Genomic DNA, 26,332 nt, shown 5'->3' with positions numbered 1-26,332 from the left:
CCTACAAAACTGCAACCTTTCCATGGCAGCCACAGTCTACCCCGAGCCAGCGGCACAAAATTTACACAGCCAATTAACTTAGTAGAATTTTAGTGTCTCACATAGGAAACAAATTTATCCTTTCTTATTTTCCACTTTCTAATGTTTTGGTTTTTTGAAACCATCATTTGTACTAATTGTGTAACTCTTCACTATGTTACTATTCAAATATTTACTTCATTTTTGTATGTTCTTTCTATTTTATCTGTACACTGTCCTTACTGTTGACATATAAATCTCGCTTTGTAACTTTTTTCATTTAATCACCGGTCTTAAGCTTTCCCCTGTTGCTGGCGAAAGCCGCGCGCGCATATATATGCCATGTTTTCGTGACAGGCTATTCGCGCCGTCAATGGTTTTTTTTGTTTGATCGGTAGCACCACTCGAAATGGTGACAAAGGTAAGAATAAGATCTTGAGATTTGGATCTTTATTACTCGGGGCAGGTGTCTTCGTAAACTTGTTTGTATGGCCGTCGACATTTTTCTTCAAAAGCATAGTTGCAGTCCTTGGTTGCTACCGGCGGACGTTTCTTAGACCTCACTCGCAGTTCGCACACTTTAATCTTTCTACCTGAAAGACGATGAAGAAATATAAAAATACAAAATAACATCACTCGGGTTTCTGGTTTACTATGAAACCCAAAAATATCTTTCTCTTCCCCCTTCAGCCTAAAAGGGATTATAAAGCCTGTCATTTTTAAATTCTGCCGGCTGACGTAACCAAATATTTATCCGTATAATATCATTACCGAGGGTAGCTAGCAGGTCAAAAAACTATGTTGTGTTCAAGGCCTCACGCCTCGTAGGTTACAGCTGTGTTTCCTGGGTTGAATGTATGTGCTCTTCTCAGAAAGTATAAAACAGGTTCGAGGGCCAATACATCACATGTAGCAATAAAAACCAAAGTCCCCGCCTATTTTATTACTAAATACGTACGCATTTTGGTACCGATCAACGATAGCTTAAATTTCATAGTCGCAAAAAATGCCACAAATTTGTTGCTTTCTATCCGAAACCTTAATACAAATCAGCACTTGGTGGGGCATATTTGAAGAAACTTCACAAGTTGTTCATACCGCCGGACACATTATAGAGATAGAAAGAAGAATTTAAATCACGGCATTTGCCCCTCCTCTAGAAATAAAACCTTATTTCTGGCAAAAAAAAATCGGTATTCTTTTTCGGCAAGATTTGAATAGGCGGTGTGTTTATAGTATGCGGTGTTTTATCCAAAACAAGTAGATATACACCTAACCTGGTTCAGAAGCAGTTAAATACTATCATTAGCAGTTAGCACCCTGGGGCTTTATTGGGCCACGATACCTAATGGTAGGACCCATCGCTAGCCGTAATTGGGTTAGTTGCTATGTACATAGAAAGATCATTTACCACTCGGCTAATTCAGAGGTAACCACACAAAAAGGAGTGGTAAAATTATTTATTTTGCCCTGGTGCTATTACAGAACCATCTTTATGAATCACGGTACCAGACATGCCATAGGTTCCCGCTTTTCCTAAACGTTTGCTCAGTGTGTTTGATATGCAGACATTTGGAACCTGATAAATAGATACAAAGACTTACAATAGTGTGTGCATGGTGTTATTTTTATTCTGTGTTTCAATAAACGAAAAAAAATAAAATAAATATTTGTGTCATAAAATATTATCTGCGCCGATGTGGTGAACGAAGAAAATATTCCAGTTGTATTACACATCGAACTTACGACCACTCTTTTTTATAGTGAGGAAGATTACTCCGCACGTGTTTTGTTCATCTTGATATAGTAGTTTCTCATAATACGTGATCCATCCGTCTGTGAAAAAAAGCATATTTCAGGATCAGTACATCACTGCTCTTCGTTTGTCAAACCAAAAATATGTTTAGGGACACATTTTGAGAGAGAAGCTTTCCGACGCATAGTGATGTCATCTGTTGTCCACATAAAACCCACATCATGCAATCAATATTTTCACGGTTATCATTATCGTAGGTGAAGTGAAGAAACAATGTGCTCTTCCGGCTGTCCGAATTGAGACTGGCTCCCTGCCACAATGAAGCCAATTGCGCCATTCCCGCAAGGTCGAAGTAGTTCAGATAAGGAGTGGATTGCTTGGAAGAGAAAATTTCAGAAGGAAATGTATTTATCTCTTTACGGGGGACTATGACTGAACACTAGTAAAAGCCGTGGAATGCTCGTATCTTTGAAGGAGTAAAGAGCACAACCGCTGTCTAGTAAACCCGTCCAGATAAGCAACAGGCGCTCGCTTTTCCGTTGGTGCGTTTCGCATTTAACTTGATTTGAAAAGCTTCCAGTTGCCCCATTGTTGTCTTTCCACATAGCGGTAGCGGATTTTTGTGCCAGTGCTCAAACAATAGAATCTAGTGCCCTTGCACTCTGTGAAGAAGGACGACCTGCTAAGGTGGAAGCAGTCCGCTGAGTGCAGAAAATTTTAAACATTCGTCTTAGCCAATTAGATAAATGAAGCTGAAAGACGCGGCCTTTATTCCAGCGGACAAGCATACAGCCCTACGTTTCCGTCCCGCGTCGCAGGCATCTCATTGTCGGTGTAACACACAGCCAATCCAGTTGATCATTGAGGACACCGAAATGGTCGAAGTCGGCCGTTTGACGAACCCACTAAGACCTCCCACCTACCAAGCCGACATGTTATCAGTAACAGCATGAAGCCTACAGCTTGAGCGGCACATCCACCTCCCCCACTAACCCAACACCTTTTTGGTAAACTTCCAACCCCTGCACGGATAAACCGGCAACCGGTTCTCTGTGCTGGCTGTGCTGAGTAACTAATCTTGACTCACAGCGTCGTTCCACGCGGGAAAGTTTCTCTCCATCTATAAATGATTAGCAGCCACTGGGGTTGGTGGAATGTGAGAGGGAAACGACGGCGGCTACCTGTAGGCGGCAGTGGGATTGTTTTATAGTGAAAGCAATTTCCCGGCCATGACTGCAGTTTAGCGGTGGCAGTGGTGACAGCGTCAGCGTCGTAAACAAGCGCGTGGATGAAGGAAATGAACTGCGACGGGAAATGTGGCAAATCTGTGAGGGGAGGGAGCATGCAGGGACCGCATGACACGCTCGTCGGTGAATCTGGCTCGTCGGATCGCCTGGCGTCGGAGCATTTGGCGCTATCTATGTCGCGGCCTCCCTCTCACACTTTTGGTGGACGCTGATACTCCGTGCTTGCTCATCCGAACCGCGTGACCTTTTCGCGAGGGTTTCAACACGGCTTGCAACAACATGGTACCGGGCGGCGGCGACACCCTGCCAGATGTTAGCAGGGTACCGCATGCTGCCGTGTGTTCGCTGATCGCGCGATCACTTCACGACACGAGGCAGATATTCGCCATTACCAAGAAGGCTTCAATTCGCGCTGAGCACTAATTAGGATTACCTGGCATAATAATATTGATTGCATTCTTTGCGCGCTTCCACTTTCTGTTGACTTTCCCCAATCATTTTATAACGGCGCTACCGCCATGATCAGCCGATTGGTGAAGTTGTGAAAGAGGCATGAGTGGTGGCTAGGGAAGGAACAGTTGTGATAGCAGCAGTGAAAGGGGGGTCAGCGGTTGCAAAACCGAACGCCCTAGCGGCGCCGAGTAAAGTGGTATCACTGGAATGTCATCCGTGGGGAGTGCGGGGGGTCCCACGTGTCAAATCCAAACACCGGCCCTTAGTCACGTAAAACTGCAGTGGCAAGCGAAACTAAGCAACTTTCTGCAAGAAAAAGACGGCCCGAAAATGGGTGAGAAAGCGCCCTGTAAACGTGTACGCAAACTTTAGAATCCAAACTGAGCGACGTCCTGCAGCGCCACGGATCAAAATAAGCCGAAGTTGTTTGCTCAATAAGAGTTGGCTTTGTGTGAATCTTCTTACTGTTTCGTGGGCGGAATCAGAAGATTTTTTTTTTCAGAGCATGCCTATTATTACTTCAGAAGGTAATTAAGTGAACGGAGAAAGATCTGTCCCCAGTCGTCGACAAAAAGTGGACACAAGAAGAAGTAAAACGAAATGTAACTTAGAGATACAGAACAATGATTTTGTCTGGTCTTCGCTGTCCCCACGAAACATATCTGGGTATTTTACATTTTCTCCTCCCATATTTGCCATTTTAGCACAAACAAGACGCCGCCTATATTTCCGAGATAATCCCCCTCTCCCCTCTACCTTTGGTTACGAGACACTTCAATACTGTGAGAAGATATGAGCAGCCTTCTTGTGAAGCATTTGGAAAATTTGTTGCAAGGCAAATAAAATTTTTCACTTCAGCATTTCCTTCCGGCTTGGCCAAGAGAATGTTCCTGGGGAAGAATTTGAAGGGCCGCGTTCATGCTGCCTCCTCTGTTCATGTACTGTTTCAGATTTTTTAAAACCTTTTTCCATGTGTCTGATGGGGTTTCGTACGAAATCTGTTGTACCGGTCTTAAATGTGAATTTTAATAGAGTTTCTGTAGAAATGCGGCATCAAATTCAGTGTATCGATTCAATTCGGACCAAATGCAAACTGGTCACCCTCATGCAGCTGAAATTCACTGCAAAAATTTTTACTACTTTACCTAGAACTCCCTCTAGCGGCCACTCAAAACGCCTCATATAAAAGCTTTGGCAATGTTGCTTTAGGTCTGGCAAAAAACGCTTGCATTTTTGTTTAATACGCTTTAGGTGGAATTGGCTCGTTCGGAAAAAAACGCCACTCACATACTGCATCGCAGTAAAACTTCTGCGGCAATATACTCTGCTTTAGTGCTTGTAGAGCGAATATGTTATCAGATGCAATTACTTCCCACCATACTAACGCAACAATTCAGCGAAGGCGCATACACACAATTTACTCACATTCGATTAGTATGGCCGTTTTTGTACCCTGAGCTCATTCCCGTAGCGACGTTACTCTACCTTATTCCTAACAATGCGTAGACAACCCGTTTGAACGTCGTAAGAAAAGGAAATATTGTGCAGCGTATATTCACCACACGTTCTTGGTAACACAGTACCTTATCAAATAATACAACTTTGTGAAGTATGTATCCAATCAATTATGTTCAATAGAAATATATTTATTGTAATATCCACCTTGATACATTGAAAAGTGCGCCTTGGAGTCAGCCTCAAAAGTGGCGATTTCAAGACAGCAATGAAAGGTTGGCACGTCTGGTTCGGAACAAAGGACAATAGGTACGCTGTGTGATCGCCTGTCACCTGGCACAGCCGACTCCCCATTTTCGTATGAATGTTAAACTCCCACCACCACGAAACGTCCCCGCGTCGACTTGAAACATTTTTGGTTGAAGTCAAGGAGTCGCGATTACCTGTTACTCATCGGTGCACCCAGTATGTACAACAGCGCTTCTAAATGTGCTCTGCATCGGCTGTGCAACCAAACTGCTTATTGAGAGAACAAACTGATTACACTCTTGGTTTTCATGTTTTATTCTCCTGGCTCTGGCGGTTTCTGCCCAGAGATGACGGCGTTGTGTACATGTGGTTCAGTGCGACCGCTTCTAGGCTCATTCCGGCTCAATACAAAATACATTTCTGGCGAATGTGATCTTTTTCCTGACGAGTGCGACAGATATTAAATACGCGAAAATAAGTTATCGGGAAGGTTCGTAAAAACAAGCTACGGCGACGTTCAGCCTCTGCAACACACTGCAACATTGACAGAGCGTACTTTAACTGGTGATTCCAGCCGAACTTTTAAGATTGCATGCCACGTTTCGCTCCTTGAACCCCTTGTTAATAAACACCACGTGAAAACAATGAGAAAGGACACTATAGAGCCGGTGTGCAGTCATTGGGCATCACTAGTTATGCTGGTGAAGAAGAGGAATGGGACAGGAAGATTTTCCTCTTACAGCTGTCTCAACACATAAAAAAACGTCAATTTTTACCTCCTATAAACAAGGTCATAGGAAGGTACAAGGGTGTTAAATGTCCTTTACGGCTTTCTGGCCGCACATGCGAAGTCCAACGTGGGTGAAATAAGCTACTGCTTTATTGCCAGTTTTTGCACGTATGAAAAAACCATAAAAGAGAAGCGGGCAGCAATCTTTCAGTGCATCGGCGTTGATGCGGTAATGACCCAAACATACAAATATCCGCGTGGCCAAAGGTTAGAAACGCCCAGGCAAGTCGAAAGTACACAGAAAGCAGATGAAGCTTGCCTGACCGTGGCGTTCAGAAATTTACTAAACAAGCAAGTTTATCCTGATGCCTGACAATTTGAATTGCACGAGTATAACTGTCTACAGTGCTATAACATGTCTTTCCCCTTGCGTAGTGTTTCCTTCATTCGTATGCAGGGTATGTTTTCTCTTTTCTCTTTATTTCTTGATTTACTTTGCACCGCTTGTGAATAAAATCTTTACTGCTTACTCAACGCCAGATGTTGTTCTTTCTTTCTCTTTTACCACCGCAATTTTCAATATTCACGAATTCAGGTGCAACGTATAGTTGGATATGCCGAAAAATGCGAGATGCCGTGATAGAGTTGGCAGAGTTTTCCTAGTGTTCGTTAAGACACCGAGCGACGACTGCATGTGGCCTCACAGGAGGAATCCACTTGCGATAGCTCCGAACGTATATCCGGCACGTAAAGAGTGTCGCCCCTGCACGTGGCCATGAGTAGAAACATGAACTTCTGCCCATCCCGAAAGTACCTTACTCAAAAGCCCCCAGAATAAATGCATGTAAAATTTCATGAAGGGGCAATGTATTGAAGTCCTACGCCTTTCCTCCGAAGTGTCGACAGATACTTTGCAAGCATGTCACAAAGCGCTTTGCCACTGTACTGATTTATTTTTTATTTACCTTTTCGTTATTTATTCTTTTTTTGTTTGCATATTTCTTTATTTATTTGAAATGAATGATTTATTAATTGAATAATTTGAGACTGCCCGGCAACAGCATTCTCTAGGCGCCAATTGGCCTTATAAGGTAGAACCAAAGCGTACCGGGTGACAACGACAACACAATGAAAAAATACGCAGAGGGCTTGCGAAGAGCAGTGAATCATAAAGTATTGCACACACACACACAGACTCACACACACACAAACACACACACACATACAACACACAGATGCTATACACAAATTCCACATGTCTAGTAGACAAATTACAGAGGAAGGTTACCGACGCGTAGACAAGAACAAACAACTTCCGGGTTAATGACAAAGTACCGACATCTGCGTTCGATCTTGTTGTAAAAGTTAAAGACGTCTTAAAATACCGACGTTTTTCTTGACTTCCAACCTTGTTTACCTCTATATATACATATATATATATATATATATATATACATATATATATATATATATATATATATATATATATATATATATATATATATATATATATATATATATATATATATATATATATATATATATATATATATATATATATATATGTATGATATAAGGGTTCAACGAGCCCCTCATTTCCTATTCTGATTCGCTACATATATATGTATGTATATATATAGGTAAACAAGGTTGGAAGTCAAGAAAAACCTCGGAAAGGAAAGGTGAAAATGCAGTAGGTCATAGCAACAGATGAACAATTTTTTGAGACCAAAATAAACTGGTGAAAAAAAGCCCGCAGGGTGGGATGTCTTTCTGTTTCAAAAAAATGTTAATCTGTTTCTATGACCTACCGAATTCTCCCCATTGCTTTCCCAGGGTTTTTTCCTTCCAACCCTTATTGCTGTCTTAATTGAACGGCCCATCTGATCTGATCTGATTGTAGGGTTTAACGCGCCGACGCAACGCAGGCGATGATGCGCGCGGTAGTCGCGGGCTCCAGATTAATTTCGACCACCTGGGAATCTTTAACGCGCGCTGAAATCTCGTACACACGGGCGTTTTTATTTTTCGCCTCCATCAGAAACGCGGCCGCCGCGGCCGGGAATCGAACCCGCGACCTCGTGTTCACCAGCACAACACCTTAGCCACTGAGCCACCGCGGCGGGTTTGAACAACCCATCATTTCCTATATATATATAGATATATATATATATATATATATATATATATATATATATATATATATATATATATATATATATATATATATATATCTATATATATATATATATATATATATATATATATATATATATATATATATATATATATATATATAAGGTTAGTAGAGACAGAGACAAACGAGAAAGACTTAGAAAATAAAAATAAGTTTACTGACGTTTCAGGGAGAGGACTCCCTTTCTTCAGAGTACAAAATTAGTTCGTTTCAGAGCTATATATACAGAAAATGTAGCAAGCGCGAGGGCAAGGTAAGAGGAGGGAGAGTTTGTACAAATGGATTCATGGTTGGTGGGTAGCAAAAGAATGAAGGGAGAGCGGGAAAATTAATTACAACAAGGATAATAAGAACACACAGTCACGCGGTACGAACTTGGAAAAAAAGAGAGAAGAACCAAACACAGAGAAAAAATAATGCATAATTAAAGAATAAAAATAATTACAAATAACAAGGTAATTTTCCTTCCCCGTGGCAACGGGGGTGAAAGAGGGGTCAAAACAAGATAGGCCCATGCCCGTGTTTGACATGGGCAAAAAGATTAGTCACGGGAAGACGTTCCAAAGAAGATATGCACACAAAGGGCGAACATCTGCCCATTCACACCCGTTCTAGGAATCCAAGTAAGGTCATTGAAACAAGAGACACGTGGCTTCTGTTGGTGGGAGGCGGGGGTCGCGCCCAAAAGCAGTAGGACAGGCAGTTTCGACAGGAAAGAGTGTACATTGGTATACAAAGAGCGAATAAATAAATAAATAAAAAATAACCAGATAAATTTCCCCTGCCTTGTGGCAACGGGGGTGAAAGAGGGGTCAAAACAAGATATGCCCATGCACGTGTTTGACATGGGCAAAAAGATTAGTCACGCGGAACAAGGAAACGAAGATATGCAAATGCACACAAAGGATGAACATCCGTTCTAAGAATCCTGGTAAGGTAATTGAAACGTGAGACACGTGGCTTCTGTTGGTGGAAGGCGGGGGTCGCACCCAGAAGCAGTAGGATAGGTAGTTTCGACTCGAAATGAGTTTACATTGATAGGGGATAAAAAAACAAGGTCAAACAAATCATTAAAAAAAAAGGCAGGTGCACGCGTATGACGCGGCAGCAAGTGGTATTCATCTGCCCGGCGCATGGTGCCAGTTCAGGGAATGCCGAGGCGGTCAGCAACGAATATTAGAAAACAACAATACAAAAAAGAAAGAGGACACGAAAAGAATCACACACGCTCGCGTTCACAAATTAATTGCAAGGTGAGAATATCAAAGCTAAAAATGGTACTGCAGCCTTCTACCCAGAACACAATGTCCAGACTTGTTCATCGAATTTGCTTCAGTGAAGCCATTGTGCTAAAAAACGTCGTGCTAGCACGAAACTATACCCAACTACGAGAGCTCACCAACTAATGGGAGAATATTATTGAGGGAAAGAAATGAACAGGCATAACACTAGCCTGAGAAATGCAGCCGAAATTTTAATCGGAGGAAAGACAGGTTAATTTCCCATAACTTTCATTTATGCCAAACGACGCTGATTTAAACTTATAGATAAGGTAAGACTCACGAACCTCGCGATCATGATGCGTTTTAAAACTAGATTCAAGAATTGTGGCCTTCAGTTGTTCAAAAGAATGACCAGGAGTGTTAACATGCTTTGATAGAGGCAAAGAAGGGCAGGTTTTTGCATGGGAGCGGTGATTGTTAAACCTCAAACGAAAGGGTGTTTCAGTCTGGCCAATGTATTGTTTGCCGCAGAGGGTGCATTCCAGCAGGTATACGACGTTGGCGGAATCACAGTTAAAGTTCCCTTTTACATTAACATAATAGTTTGAAGATGTGCTGGCGGCGCGCTGTGTGGTGGTCATTTGTGGGCATACCTTACACCGTGGTTTGTTACAGGGCATGCAACCAGTAGTCTGTGGTCGGCTGATGCTGGATTTAGTGAGAACGTCGCCCAAATTTTTGCTGCGTCTATAAACAACACGTGGTGGCTCGGGGAATATTCTCTTTAGGCGTTCACTTTGAGCGAGGATATTGTGATGTTTCCTTAGTATGGAAGCAACTTTCGGAGAAGAGGCCGAATGGGTCAAAACGAGGTTGGTTTGTTGATTGGGTTTTGGAGCTTTCTTTCGGAGAATTTCGGTGCGGTTCAACTGGTTAGCTCGTGTAATCGCGTCATCGATCACCTGCTCTGGGTATTTTTGATTTAAGAGTGCGGTTTTAAGTTCTCTGAAGTTAGAATCGAAATCCGCCTGGCTTGTGCAGATTCGCCTGAAACGGTGAGATTGGCTGTAAGGTATTGCAGTCTTGCAGTGCCTGACATGGCTGCTGTGGAAGTGCAAATACTGGCGCGTGTCCGTAGGTTTCCTGTAGAGATTAGTCTGAAGTCTGCCCTGAAAAACTGTGACAGTAACATCCAGGAAATTTATGCTGTGCGTAGAGTAGGAATGAGAGAGGGAGATGGTAGGATGCGCAAGGTTAAAAGCCTCAATAAACGCAAGAAGTTCCATTTCACCGTGCTGCCAAATCATGAATATATCATCTATATACCTTTTGTAGTACAATGGCTTCAAACTTTGGTTTGCGAGGAAGTTTGTCTCTAGACATCCCATAGAGATGTTCGCATAGTTGGGCCCGATTTTGGTTCCCATTGATGTTCTAAGTCTTTCTCGTTTGTCTCTGTCTCTACTAACCTTATTTTTTCGCGCTCTGTGTGAGTTTTTATCTTTTCAGTCTATATATATATATATATATATATATATATATATATATATATATATATATATATATATATATATATATATATATATATATATATATATATTTTTTTTTTTGCACTGAGCGAGGAGGGATTAAACAACCTCAGAGAGGAATACGCGCCTCTGTCACTGAGGAATTCACGGGGTGCACCATGCCGCAAGACAAGGGAGCCCAAGACGAACCCAGCAACATCACGCGCTGTAGCTGTTGGCAGCGCTGCGGTTTTGGCGTAGCGGGATAGGTAGTCGACCGCAACAACAATCCACCGGTTGCCGGAAGGAGGGCATGGCAAGGGGCCGTACAGGCTTGAGGCATTGGAGGTGCACGACTTCCATGCCATGGTAGCGGCAGTCCAGTTGGGCGGAATTAGGGGCGACACGATAATTCACTGGGGAGGTTTCTTTTTGCACTGCGTAGGGACCCTTGAAGCGGCGCAAAAATTTCTCACATAATTCTGGCCTACGCGTGGGAGTCCAAAGTAGAACCTCGTCGCCCGACCGAAACCGAACAGCCCGGTGAGTGGCGTCGTAGCGATTCTTTCGATCCTGTTGGCTGGTTTCTGTATTCAGAGGGGCAGCTCGGCAGCAGTGGGTAAGGCGGGAGACGAACTGCTCAGAGAGCGGGAGCAGGAGCCGATGATGCAGGAGAGGGTACAGGAGCCGATAAAAATGAAGCGTCGTTCATGAATAGTGGGTCGCGGCCATAGATGAGAAAAAATAGAGAATAGCCGGTCGTTTTTTGAGCTGCAGTGTTATAGGCGAACGTAATGAACAAGAGAGTCACGTGCCAGATGGTATGGTTAGGCTATATATACATTGCAATCATATCAGAGAGAGCCTGATGAAATCGTTCAGTCAACCCATAGGTCTGTGGATGATTAGGCGGATCTAGTCTTATGAACTGTGTTCGACGTACGGAGAACTTCTTCAACAATAGTCGTTAAAAATGTCCTGCCCCGATCGCTTTAAGGGCTACGAGGGGCACCATGGCGCAGTACAATTGAACGCAAGATGAAATCTGCGACCTCTGAAGTACATCCAGAGCGAATGGGTGCTGTCTCCGCATAACGTGTTAAATGGTCCACGATGTTTACAATCCAGCGGTAGCCAGAATCTGTGCAGGGCAACGGTCCGTAAAGGTCTATGCCAAGGGTTTCGAATGGCGTAGAAGGGCAAGGAAGTGGCTGCAACATTCCGGCAGGTGGTGGTGTGGACCGTTTGCGTTGCCGACACGCAGTGCACGAAGCGACGTATCGGGCCACGTAGTTAGAAAGTCCAAGCTAAATGAAGCGACCGCAGACGGGATTATATGTTTTGTTGAAGCCTAGGTGACCCGCTGTGGCATCGTCGTTCAGGGCTTCCGAAATCTGCGGCTGGATGGCGCGCGGTGCCACGGAAACCCACATGTGGCCAGACACGTGATGGTTGATACGATGCAGCACACCATTGAAAAGCCGGAAGCTCTGAAGTTGACGTCGGGAACGACTGTTGGGAGGCTGCGTTGAGCCCGTAAGACGGTCGATTATAGTACGGCAGTAGAGGTCTTGTCTTTGAAGTTCTGGGAGGCTTGACAGGTCAACCGATGTCGAGGTGATAGGTGCGACAGGGAGCGACTTGTAAGGTTGCACCGATGTTTAAATAGTGTCAGGCGGCTGCCGTGGGCAACCAGAAAGAGCATCGGCATCGAGGTGCTTCTTCTCGGATCGATAAGTGACAGTGAAGTCATATTCCTGATGTCGAAGCATCCAGCGTCGGAGGCGTCCTGAAAAATTCTTTAGCATCTGCAACCAGCATAGCGCATGGTGGTCTGTCACGACCGTAAAGTGCCTGCCGTAGAGGCAAGGTCTAAACTTCTGGACAGCCCATACCACGGCAAGACACTCCTGCTCGGTGACACTATAGTTCTTCTCCGCAGAACTGAGGGAGCGAGTGGCGTACGAAATAACCCGCTCCCGACGCTGTTGATCCGACTGCAAGAGAACTGCACTGATCCCATGGCCACTAGCGTCTGTATGAAGAATGACAGGCTTTGATTCGTCAAAATGGCACAGTATAGGCTCTGAAGTGAGCGCGGCCTTCAGCTGCTGAAAAGCCTCTTCGCAGTACTCCGACCACTGAAAGGAAGTTCCGGAGTAGAGGAGCTTGTTGAGCGCGGAAGACACTGTTGCGAAGTTGCGTACAAAACGGCGGTAGTAAGACGCCAGGCCAAGAAAGCTACGCAGCGCCTTTTGTTGCTGAGGACGCGGGAGCTCGTCGACAGCAGCCACCTTCTCTGGGTCAGGTCGGATACACTCGCTGCTCACGACGTGGCCTAAGACTTGGATGCTGCGGGTGGCGAAATGGCATTTCTTTGTATTTAGCTGAAGGCCCGCACTGGCGAGGCACGAGAAGACCTCATCCAGTCGTCTCAAGTGCTCAGCAAAGCTTGAAGAAAAAATAACAATATCGTCCAGGTAACAGGGGCAAGCCTTCCATTTAAGGTCCCTGAGTACAGTGTCTTTCACACGCTCAAATGTTGCAGGACCCTTACAAAGTTCAAACGTTATCACATTGAACTGATAGAATCCATCAGGGGTGGCGAAGGCTGTCTTTTCTTTATCGGCCTCGTGCATTGGAATCTGCAAAACACCAGAGCGGAGATCCAGGCTTGAGAAATATTCTGCTCCTTGCAGACAGTCCAAGGCATCATCAATGCGAGACTTTGGATATGCATCCTTCCGCGTGATTTTATTCAGTGCGCGGTATTCGATGCAAAATCGAACAGACCCGTCTTTTTTCTGTACCAATACTACAGGGGATGACATAGGACTCTTAGATGGACGTATAACTTTGCGCTGCATCATGTCGGCAACATTGTCGCTGATGATTTTACACTTAGATGAGGATACCCGGTTTGGGATCCGTCGACCCCCAAGGACAAGACTCGACCGTCAAGGGGGGAACGAAGCGACCATGGAGGTCTGTCTTTAATGGAACGTCGAGCGGTAAGAGAAAGAAACAATGCGTGCGCTCGTGAAGCGCGATCCCTGATGATGCTAATGCCAGCCAAGGGAGATTGGCCGGAGGCCATCAAGTCGATTAGGTTAGCTGGCTGCAGCAGGTTGATGGCGGTCGATGGCGATGCAGCTGTGATCTCAAAAAGATTCTACACCCGGTATGGGCGGCGGCGCATAATACGGGATCCGTCTGTTTCAATGCGATTCGTTGCCACGGATGTCTGACCAAGTGTAGGACATTCAGAGTCAAATAAAGCTTTGTGCCGGTGCAGGAGATTCAGCAAGCAGTCGGTTTGCGGTGGGGAGAGGTCAGAGCTGATTCTCGCGGCAAGGTCAGGGTGTGGATACATTGCTAGATTGGGTAGTGGCGGAAACAGAACAAAGCGGAAGAACAGAGACGGCTTCGGAGTCCACAGAAGTAGCGATCGTAGTGCCTTAACGTAGGAGGATCGTTTCCGGTGTTGTGTTCGTGGTGACTAGCAACGCAGACCCATGCGAGAAACGTACAAGACAAGTTGTGACAACAATTCCCCTTGGTAGAAAACGAGCGCTGGGAATTAGGAGCAGGTCTCCATCACGGAAATATCCACCACAAATAGGATTTCTTGTCTCACAGCCAGGCCTAAGAACAAAATCAGCACTCGCCACCACGGGACACTGCGGAACATCGGGGTTGTTGTCCATATGCCCGGTAGGGGCGATCGCAAGTCCGGGTTTCAGCAGGAGATGACAGCAGACGCCGACGATAGGTAATCCCACCATAGAATGAATTCGTCGGAGCAGCAAGACATGACCGCGCACTGGATGTGGTGTCGAATTCTCTCAGTGAAAAAGCGCACTGTACAGAATCCAGACGGATCTAGCACAACTTGATTAGCACCACACAATGAGGGGCCAGTGTACGGGATTCGTACTATACGAAGCAGTGAACACAAATTTTCGCTAATGACTCGTATGCTGGCTCCGGTGTCAACGAGGGCATCAACATCACAAGCTTCAACGTTCCCATATAATGTGTTCGAAGGTCTTATTGGCGGAGTTCTTGGCTTTTTGACTAACGCAGTTTCTCCTCCAAAAACTGCAGGCGCTAGTTTTCCGATTGTGTAGTTCGTGGGTTCGGACGCAGGTAGTAGGGGCGAGACCGAGCGACGATATGGCAAGGGTGATCGGCGGCGGCGGCGTGACGAACGCTCATTGTGAGGCGTATCAACTGGGGCCGGAGGCGGCGAGTACCGTCACGTTGGAGAGACGTACTGGTTGCGCGGAGAGCCGTAGGAAAGCGGATGTCACGTTCAAAAGGTGCATATCCTCGCCTCTCATCCTGCTGGCGTCGTCGACAGAAACGAGAGATGTGTCCACGGATTCAGCAATAATAGTAGACAGACAGGTCGATCATTCGAAAAAGCCCGCCGGACAGGTCGGACGCCGTTGTGGTACGTCTGGAAAGGGGCTGTCGATGAGATGGCACTGAATTGTCTATGAGCTGGCTGGTCTTCAATTGGTAAGTGTGGTTTCGCCGCAATCGCCGAATATGACGGCATGATCGGGGCTGGAAGGGAAGGCATCGTTGGGACGATACCCGACATGGAGGCCAACTCCTGTTTTACAAGGTCGCAAACATGAGGGGCGTCCGGGCGAATGCTATCCCGTGAGGAAGGAGGTGGGTCACGCAGCTGAAGCTCTTCATAGATGATACTGCATATGAGGGCGCGCAAATCCACGTCTCCCGGCAGCTAATTTGCGCCAGCATCATGGTGCAGACGAATAGAGTGTAGCTCGTGCAAGCGTAGGCACGTTGTTCGCACATCGCTGACGCTCGCAGGGTTTTGAACTGCAAGAGCGTTGAATGCAAAAGGAGCGATGCCCTCGAAGAGGTGGCGAACTTTGTCGGCTTCTGGCATCGCACCATCCACTTGGCAACAGAGAGCAAGGATATCCTCAATGTATGAGGCATACCTCTCTTCAGGGTGTTGGACACGGGAAGCTAGCTTCGTTTTGGCAATATCCGAACGGGTGATTGGAGTGCCCAAAATCGTCCGAATCTCTTCCTTAAAGTAAGTCCAATCAGTGATACGGCTGCCCTCGTTTAGGAACCATGTTTTTGCCACCATTGTCAGGTAGAAACCAACGTTGTAGAGCTTGAAGGAGTCGTCCCATCGGTTAAATGCACTCACCCTCGTAATCTGGTCCAACCAGTCATCCACGTTCTCACCGCGGAGCCCGGCGAAAAACAGTGGGTCTCGCTGGTGGCTGGTGATCGCAAATATCGGAGCCGCAGCAGTGGCGGCGCCATGCGGTTTGGCTCGCGGCTTTACGCTGCATGGCATTTGGTGGTAAATGGCGTCCGGAACGTAGCTCCAGGGGTGCAGTGGGCAGACGTAGAGGTACGAGGTAGACATCTACCACTTGTAAGGGCCTTGAAGGGGAGCGGTACAGGACGGTTATTAGGAGTAGCAGCCCTCGCGGAACACACACTCAGCAGGCGGCAAGGAGGAGGACACGAGCCCCGAGATGAAAGAAGATGATGAGGATGACTATCAGAGGAAGACAGGAAGATGAGGTATGAGATCGCGACCACTGGGTAACTGTGGTAGCGGTTAATGTCCCAAAGTGGTGGCGCACGACTAACTGCTCACAATATATACATATATATTTATATAAATATATATATCATCATTATCAGACTATCTATTGCCACTGCCGGGCAAAGGCCTCTCCCATTATTCTCAAATTACCTCGGTCCTGTGCCAACTGTGACCAATTTATCCCGGCAAACTTCTTGATCTCATCTTCCAATCTAACTTTCTGCCGCCCCCGGCAACGCTTGCCTTCTCCAGATCTTCTCTGTTACACTTAATGACCAGCGGTTATCTTGCCTTCGCATTACATGCCCTGCAACGTCAATTTATTTTTCTTATTCTCTACTAATATGTCCTTAACAGGTGTTTCTTCCCTGACCCACTTCGCTCTCTTCTTGTCCCTTAATGTTACACCTATCATTTTCCGCTCGATTGCACGCTGAGTCGTTCTCAATTTAAGTTGAACCCTCTTAGTGAGCCTCCAGGTTTCTGCCCCATAGGTGAGTACCGGTACGATGCAGCTTTCATACACTTTCTTCTTCAGCGGCAATGGTAGGCTGCGATTCATTATCTGAAAATATCTGCCATATGCACCCCACCCCATTCTTATCCTTCTAATTATCTTTGCCTCATGGTTGGGATCTGGGGTCACAACTTGGCCTAAGTATATATATCCGCTTTCCACTTCCACTGCCTCGCCATCTATCTCGTACTGCTGTGCTGTCCCGAGGTTCATTACTTTAGTTTTCTGCATATTATTAATAGACTCTGTTCGTCTATTGCGGAAATCATGCTTTGCAATTCGTCCCCCGATTTACTTAGCAACGCAGCGTCATCAGCAAATCTGAGGTTACTGAAGTATTCTCCATTACCCCTAACTCCCACCAGTTCCCAATCCAACGTTCTGAATACTTGTTGTAAACATGCTGTGAATAACATTGGAGATATTGTGTCTCCTTGTCTGACACCCTTCCTTATAGGTATTTTATTGCTCTCCTTACAGAGGATGATCGTAGCTGTGGACCCCTTGTAGATATCCTCTAGTATTCTTACCTAATGCTCATCTGCCCCCTGGTTCCGTAATGCCTGAATGACTGCTAGGGTTTCGACCTCGTCAAATGCTTTCTCATAATCTATGAAGGCTATCTATAGGGGTTCAGTATACTCAGCGCACTTCTCTATCACCTGATTGATGGTGTGAATATGGTCCATTGTTGAATAACCTTTACGGAACCCTGCTTGTTCTTTAGGTTCTCTGAAATAGAAGGTTGCAGAAATTCTGTTGGCGATTACCTTGGTAAGTCTTGTAGACGAGTGACAGTAAGCTGATCGGCCTGTAATTTTTCAATTGCTCAATGTCGCATTTCTTATGGACTAGGAGGATGGTCGAGTTCTTCCAAGATTCCGGTACACTTGCGGTAATTAGGCATTGCGTTTAAAGGTTTGCCAGTTTTTGAAGTACAATTCTCCGTTATTCTTCAAGAGGTCTGCTGTTATCTGATCCTCACCAGGTGCTTTGCCCCCTTTCATTTCTTCTAAAGCCTTCCTTACTTTTTCGATCGTTACTGGTGGGATATCTATCTCTCTGAACTACTGTCTCGTTCGGCATTATCCTGGATGTCACGGCTACTGTACATGTCCCTATAGAACTCATCGGCCACTGTGACTATTTTATTCCTATTTGTGATGACATTGCCTTGCTTATCTTTAAGTGCATACATCTGTTTTTTCCCTGCACCAAGACGCCTGTTCACTGCTTTCAGGCTACCTGCGTTCTTTACAGCGTATTCGATCCTCTCCATATTATACTTTCGTATGTCAGCTGCCTTACGCTTATTGATTAACTTCGCAAGCTCCGCCAGTTCTATTCTGTCAGCTGAGGTAGAGACTGTCATGGTTTGCCGTTTCCTAATTAGATCTTTCGTCTCCTGTGAAAGTTTACGAGTATCCTGTCTAGCCATAGTGGCCCCGAATTCTACTGCACACTCCATGATAATGAGCGTAGGGTTTTCGGTGGCTTCCTGTGTCGTAAGCTCGGCTTCATCGTTAAGAGCTGAATATCGCTTCTGCAGCGCCACCCTGAATTCTTCTGCTTTACGTCTTACGCTTAGTTCATTTATCGGCTTCCGTTGTACTAGCTTGTTGCGGTATATATATATATACTGAGGGAGACGTCACGCGCAGCCGTCACCCAGTAGATACGTCGCAGAGGCACTGCAAACAGCACGTTTTTTCTGAGCGGCAACCAAGAACTCCAGCATCATGAATAATGATGAGGATCGGTGTATGAAGAATAGATGAGGTACGGCATGATGATGATCATTGTCCTGGGAAGCAGACGAAGTATACGATGAATTGGCCATGACAGTACAATGGCACTTATCCATGTCTCCTTGAAGTGGGCACCAGCGCATTGGACTGATTGATTCTCACAATATATGAAGATATATATAAATAAATATATATATATATATATATATATATATATATATATATATATATATATATATATATATATATATATATATATATATATATATATATATATATCTTGCGCTAGGTACTTGAGAACGCTATGACTTATCGTAATATAGACTAGCAGCCTTATCATATATATCAAGGCTTAAGGCTTCTTGATCCTCGACCACATATCATTCATACTGCGAAGTTTGCTCAACATGGAAGTGTGCAAGTTCAAGCAGGAAGTAAAACACCATGCAGTCTTCGTCACCCTGGCCGCGCACCCCAGCAATATGGGAACTGCAAACTTTTTGAAAGTAGACAAGTCATTCTTTTACATGGTGCGGACAGAGCCGATATGTGGGGGCGGTGATGGCATCTGTGGTGAAAAGGTAAAAAACATGGTCAGGGGTGAGACATCATAACAACCTCTCAGTTTCTCCGGCAGTACCGTTTTCCGCTGATCGCCATGCGGGTGATGTCATGCCACCACAGTTTTTGCAGGACTCCGCGTTAATGATGATGTTTTTATGGATGTGCTTGCCACGTTGTAAAGCGTTGAATAGAGAGTGTTTGTAAAGGAAGTCCATGTGTCTTTCACCAACATTCGGCTTATGTCCATACCGCCTTCATCACCTGACAACTTCTGGCTGATGGCTGAAGACTTCTGCGACCCCCTCACTGCGAACTTGTGGCCTTCTAGTTCTCCAGATATAAATCTGCTCGACTGCTATGTCTGGGGTTTCTTTGAGGGAGAGGCCAACAATGGGACGAATACCGCAAAATACTCGCTGTAATGCGCCATTTATCACTGAAAGGCGAACATCTCTAAGGAGCACCCGATCTGTACATGAAGCCGTTTGTGAAGCCGATTGAAATCGCTTATTGTTGCCGATGGCGGATTCATTGAACAATTATGGAAATAAACCATAATAGAAGTGCTTCGCAAAGAAGTACTTCGCAAACCATAGGAAGTACTTCGCGGGGGAGTTAGGACTGTTGAGGACCACCAAGGCACAGGCTGTATACTTTCGGTAGCTAGCGGCATCCACATAGTGAGTTGTCGGTCTTATGGCGAATGTTTCAGGCACGTAACGTGCTCGTCGTTCCTACGAACGACGTGGTTTTTGAGCGTGCGTGTTGCGGGATAGCAACCAGTTTGGATATTGTATAGAATGGTAGGTAGAATCGAGTTGGTAGAGTTAGTGAAGATAGAGATACGGATGCGTAATCGGCGGAGAATAGTTTTTCTCTCAGCGTATAATGCTACAAGGGAATATTGAGTGATTACAAGAAAAATTATAGGTTCCTCAGCCGTAGTGTGAACACCAAGTTGTTTAGCGTGTTTATCAAAGTTTATTGCAAAAAATTAAGCAATGTGCGATTACACAATGGTAGTGTACAAGAGGAGATATCGGAGTACGAAACCGCGGGCGGTAACTCCTAAGCTTCTACATTATAAGTCGCGAGCATGTAAAAACACATTGTTGGAAGTTAGCAATCCTTTAGCTTATAATGGCAAAATAATGTAATGGCGGTACGGAAGCGCCTCAACAGAAACAATAGCAAAGCATACATACCATATGGCTGACATTCATATACTGCACTGAACAAATTGGAGCAAAGCATGCAAGAAAAAGAGAAAAATAAAGAAAAAAATTAGAGACAATACGTTTTCATTAGTCATAATTTATACCTGCGTTCACGCAAAAAAAAACATACCAGAAGTGTTTATTCCAACCAAAACGCAACCGCAAGAAGGGGTCTTCTAGAGCCTGATTAGGATCGAAGAAATTGTGTTGTGGAACCGATGTCTACAACGTTTCCTGTGTGGTTAGGATGTAGTGAAGCGTGTGCCATATTCCTCTAATGAGGAGAGGTTAATCAGCTCAGGTCCTTTGGTAAAATTTCCATCATTTTCCACTGGACAATATAAGTGTATTTACGTTAAAATTCCCCACAATACGTGTTCTTTCAAAGGTCTATAGTTTCTGAGAAATGCTGAAAAACAAACGCGAATACAGAAATGTCTGCATTTGGATGAAAATAATACACCTCACCTTACAAAATAATACTTACCGGTACTCACCTACGGGGTAGAAACTTGGAGGCTCACTAAGAAGGTTCAACTTAAATTGAGAACGACTCAACGGGCAATGGAGCGGAAAATGATAGGTGTAACATTAAGGGACAAGAAGAGAGCGGAGTGGGTCAGGGAGCAAACTGGTGTTAGAGACATATTAGTAGAAATTAAAAGAAGAAATGGACGTGGGCAGGGCATGTAATACGAAGGCAAGATAACCGCTGGTCATTAAGGGTAACAGAGTGGATCCCTAGAGAAGGCAAGCGTTGCAGGGGGCGGCAGAAAGTTAGATGGGCCGATGAGATCAAGAAGTTTGCGGGGATAAATTGGTCACAGTTGGCTCAGGACCGAGGTAATTGGAGAATAATGGGAGAGGCCTTTGCCCGGCAGTGGGCGTAGATAGGCTGGTGATGATGATGATGATGATGAATACAACTCAATCAGCAAGTTTTTCCCGCGTTTAGCCTTTGCTTCGACGAAAATGCGTTCATTCTCAAATTATAAGTAAGCACACCAAAACGCGGCCATGGATTTTAGCAGAGAGATTGAAGCTCCTCCGCGGTACTTTTCACAGGCGTGTTCGTATTTTCTGTCGTTGCTAAAGATAGTCAACTCGTCGGGGAAGTACTCTGTGGAAGAAATGTGGCTTGAGAACCACGTTACGGTAATGCTCTACACGCCATGATAAGAAGCATTGACTTTTTAAAAGGAATGTTGCGCTTTCGTAGGTAGGACTCACGTGCTCAGGAACTAAAAAAATACTCAAAGAATGTTTGTTTCGGAGGGGCTTCAGCGGTCGGTCTTCCCTCGGGATACCGCCAAATTAGAGAATAAGCACTCTGTAGGCCATACTTAGAATTCTTTTAAAGGTTAAGACCCAAAGGGCTCCCAATCAACGTGATTTGAAGCGTACAAACACTATTCATATCTTTGCCAATAGCCGTGACGAGTTTTGTCACCGTGTACACACAGGTAACCGCGTCTGAGTGGACGCAAACAAGTATTTCTTTCGGATCGGGGGGGGGGGAGGGTGAGAGGGGCTGGTGGAGAGCGATCACTAGCTGAATATACCTAGTATCCCTAACGAAAGCGCCGCGGAGGCGATCGCGGAGTTGCTTTTTGTAAAAGCTGCCGGGGCTGGGTCGGATCCACGCGGAAGCGCCGTCAAAGCCATTGGGCGAGGATGTATGGTCGGTGGCTGATCAAGCCATGTCTGCGCCAAAAGAAGTCTGTTTAGCAGGTTCATGAAGCACTGTGGAGCACCTCCCCGGCGTCAGGCGGCCCACGGCGCCGCACGGTATCCCGGCCGCATGTAATACCGATTCCATCGTCGCTTTCATTTGAAGGCGGGCGATCTCCTTCAGTACCTGGTTGTGAGCCTCTGTTAGGAAGGAAATGCCCTCCAACGCGTTGACGAGAAGTTCATTCATCCCGCACAGTTGGCTGCCAAGGTGGTCCAAGTAGGGAAAGAATGCCACGTGGCCGGGAGCCAGGCGTAACGAGGGAGAACCTGTTGCAGCAGCCAGCTGGACGGAGTTCTCGTATGTTTTGGCGGGTGGCGGGTGGTCTGTTGTGGCGGTTGCAGGGTAAATGTTGCAGTTTAATGCGTGCACACTTTGCACGCATTTGCCACATGAAGCACCGCGTAACGTTTGTTGCTTTACTGTGACAGGCTGCCCACAGGATATTGAATTTGGCTCTATCCAGCAAATTGGTGATCTAAATTTTTCAGCCGTCGAGAGCCCTCGATTCCACAAACAGGAACACAGATTATAAACATGGAGGGCGGTTGGTAGAACACCACTCCCTCACCCGTTGAATAGGGTGCTTAGGAGTCGATTGGAAATGTAGTTATCGGTTTTGTTAGAATATTGTCTGGTGATTTGGCCAATATTTGTAGAGGCGAGGAGAGTGCTACTTCTTCCATGCGCCATCTAGCGGCACATTTGTTGTTTGCATTCTAAGGAAATAAGTTCAGTAACTTGTTCTCATTCCATTACAAGGGACTTCAATGTTCGGTAGTAAGCTGCAGGTTTCCCCTCTGAAGGCATAAAATAGCAAGGTTAGAAAAGAGAACAGCCTACGGCACGGGACATGCACGGGGCAATCCGCGACCTTTACGGAACAGTTAATATTTAATAGAAACCAGCGGCATGCAGGGAACAATTGTCCGGCGAGATGCTCGGAATATTTGTAGAATAAAATCCAGTGAAATCGTTGTTATATTGTTGCGAAACTTACAGACTCATAAGAAATATAAAGAGGTCTTTTTACAAATTCGGCGTAAAAAGGGAATATAGTATTATATTACAGCTCAAAATGCATTACAGCTTTGCCATTTTTCTTGGCTAGGTTTCAATATAAATTACGAAGAATTTTTTCAAGCAACTTTGATATTTTCTCGTAATATTATTTTATGTGGGTTGAGTTATTTGTAATGAAATTGAATAAAATGAGGTAATGAAGATTTTTTGTGTACCTGTTGATTTTAGGCTCATTGCTCTTGAGTGGTTGCTTGCATCGTACTCCTCAAACGACCCTGTGACAGTTTGATTGTGCCTGCAGAAATTTTGGTTCATATTTGAGCAAATTAGTGATTAAAAAGACTTAATCATGTAAACTTACTTTTTAGTTCCTTTCCTAAACATGCGGAGAAATGTAAGATGCGTGTTGTTTACTTCTTTCTTACTGTCTACCTTGCATCTTATCTTAGCATCTGCAGGTGAGCCACGAAGTGTCCAAATGGGGCCCCTTCCACTGTAAAACTGCAAATTGGTGATCCATCCATTATGTAACAAGGTTATATGATCAACTTAATCAATCAGAAAATATTGCCACATATCATTCTCCCCATCTAATGCGAAAGTGATGCAGCTGGTTCTGTTCACACTTTTTGCTGTTTCCTATACAATACAAGCCGGCAATGCAAGAAATTTCAGGAACAGTGACTGGTTCCTTGATCTTGTAAAAACGACTATTATAAATTTTAAAACGAAACAATATTACAGGTAAATGGCACGGTCCTATAAAGCTCGCTTGTTAAAAGAATACTGATTAAAGTGGCATTTTTTGTTACCCTCTATAAACATTATATAAACAGTTTGTTATAATGAAGGTGGAAGCAGCCCCACCAGAGAAACGAAAACTGAAGAAACAGAGACGAAGCGGTACCAACGCGAAACTATTTGTTTATAGAAAAAAACACAAACATATACTTGCAATATCTCATGTGGTGCGTTTTTCTCCTCCTCTATTCAGATGGTGCTCCCATCTGAGAGAGTTGAAGCGAAGTAGTGCGTCATGACGTTTATGAATGCCGATAGCTGGCCCCTCGATGGGGCACTGTATAGCCGCCCTTTTCAATGATGCGGGTGTGATGCCCTCAATAACGGTTAGATGAATACATCCTCCACCGTAGTGCCGTGTAAAAAAAACTTGGTACATAAGGCAGAAAGGCAACAACGCAAACTGGCGAATGTCGCCCGCCTGACTGCTTTGTTGTGATGACAGACGCCAGCGTGAAGCGGCACGGCGTTCAGGCATTCGCGGTCCAAGCTATGAACCCTGATTCTCGCGTTCCACAAGCTGAGCTCATTGCAGCGCAAGTGTCTGCCATACACGCTCCAGCGCAGGGCTGAAGTGGCCGCACGTTTGCCGAAGCGACCCGCCAGCAGGACGTCGCTCGCCAAGCACACCCACAGAACTTCGGCAGACCCGCACATTATGCTCCTTTTCGCGGCAGCTGAACGGGTCTTCACCAAAGGATTCGCTCACAACCAGTTCTGTATCGTACGCACGGTTTGCGAGTGCATGGGGTGTCCATCGTATCCACGCAATGCTCCGGCGCGTGGAATCCAGTCTCCAACGTTGATGCGTCTTACGGTCCCATACTGACAAAATATAAATGACGATCTGCAAGTTCATTTCGATGCACGATCAACAATCAACTGCTCCTGTAAAGGCACATTTCACATGCGTGTTTTCTCGATTCCTATAAAAGACGGATCGACCACATTTTTTATGTTACTTAGAGGAGCGGCATTGAGCAGGAGAGCGTTCATATTATTAGACAATGTGGTCAATAATTCGCCACAATGATGCAGTGCCTTTTTCCACCTTAGTACGTATATCTATAAGAAGTGTGTATGAAATCCGTATAACAGATGCAACGCATCTCTTTAAGTCGCCTTGTCCCGCGTCGTTGTCGCGGCGTAGCCCGCATCCCTCCCCCATTCTCCTCGCCGCGGCAGCTGGGCGCTCCGCTGCTCTCACCGCAGCGCCATCTGTTCGTCAGCGCGGTCAGCGCGCAGCTTGCGCTCGGCTGCGCTCGCTCCCGTCGCCGTGCGAGCTGTGTGTTGGCGCGCAGCTTGCGCTGGGGTAAAAATTTACACCATCTTCCCACGAGGGGAACCATGGGGTAGACGCTACGCATCGGGGGTGAACATGCTGCGTAAATAGGATACACGAAAACAGCAATCCACACGCTGACATCGCTAATATAACGGAAAGGCAACGGCAACCCCCCATGCTTGGCATCTACCCCATTGTTCCCCTCGCGGGATGATGGTGTATTTTGGGATAAACCTGATTTTCGTGTAAATCCTGCGTAATTAAGTAAGCGAACAACGCCCGGATCCGTTCACCCAAACTTCAGATCTTCGACTTCCTGAACATCTACCTTCATGCGCTATAAACATATGCTTTGCCTGGCCATAACCGCAATAGGGAATATGATGTTCAGACAGCAGTACTAACATCAGTAACTGTGATGCCGAATAGATCACGTCTTAACCACGCTCTTGTCTCTATTTTCGCTCAAAGTGAAGGGTTTGCCTAATTTGGAGTTTTAGAATTTACTAAAATATTCGTTGAGTTAGGTTTATATTCTGCCTATACCAACTATAAATATTCAGGATACACAGAGCAATTGTGTTTGTACAAAAAATCAGACTTCAGTAAAATCCTGAAAACAGGTGTCCCAAAATGTCACATTCAAAGAAAACTACTGAAGCCAACCTTAAAACAGTACCTTGTACATTTAGTGTTAAATTACGGCACAGGTTTACAACATAGTCGATTGCTGCAGTGGTACATTAGCGTTAAAGTTCTCAAGCGAATAAAGAAAACTTACCTCTTTAATGTCAAGACGGGTAGCACCGTATTTCCAACGTATGTCAAAGCTTCCAAAATGTGCAAAGTGAAACATCAACGCGACCTGCAACAATGATACGTACATTTCGTGGATCCGGAGACTGCTGTTGCCAGCCAGATTCCACTGAGGGAAGAAAGCAGAGAAAAACAGACCTAGAAAACGGTCTGTTGAGGGGAGACTTTCTCAATTTGATGATGAC

The 26,332-nt window shown here is 45.2% G+C and overlaps 1 protein-coding gene across 1 annotated transcript; it reads right to left on the bottom strand.

Annotated features, from left to right (window-relative positions):
- Positions 1-471: 471 nt before the first annotated feature.
- LOC144141721 (uncharacterized) lies at positions 472-26,332 on the bottom strand. Its single transcript, XM_077673233.1, has 5 exons — positions 26,113-26,332; positions 23,607-23,746; positions 23,461-23,540; positions 1,765-1,854; positions 472-611 (listed from the first exon to the last, which is right to left on the bottom strand). Exons 1-5 carry the CDS (start codon positions 26,215-26,217, stop codon positions 472-474), a joined length of 555 nt encoding a protein of 184 aa, XP_077529359.1. The 5' UTR covers positions 26,218-26,332.

This window comes from Haemaphysalis longicornis, unplaced genomic scaffold, assembly GCF_048455015.1.
Source record: "Haemaphysalis longicornis isolate Haplotype H1 unplaced genomic scaffold, Haemaphysalis longicornis Haplotype H1 scaffold_6, whole genome shotgun sequence".
NCBI lineage: Eukaryota > Metazoa > Arthropoda > Arachnida > Ixodida > Ixodidae > Haemaphysalis > Haemaphysalis longicornis.
The sequence above is the reverse complement of the archived record's forward strand: the minus strand, read 5'-3'. Positions and strand labels throughout refer to the sequence as shown.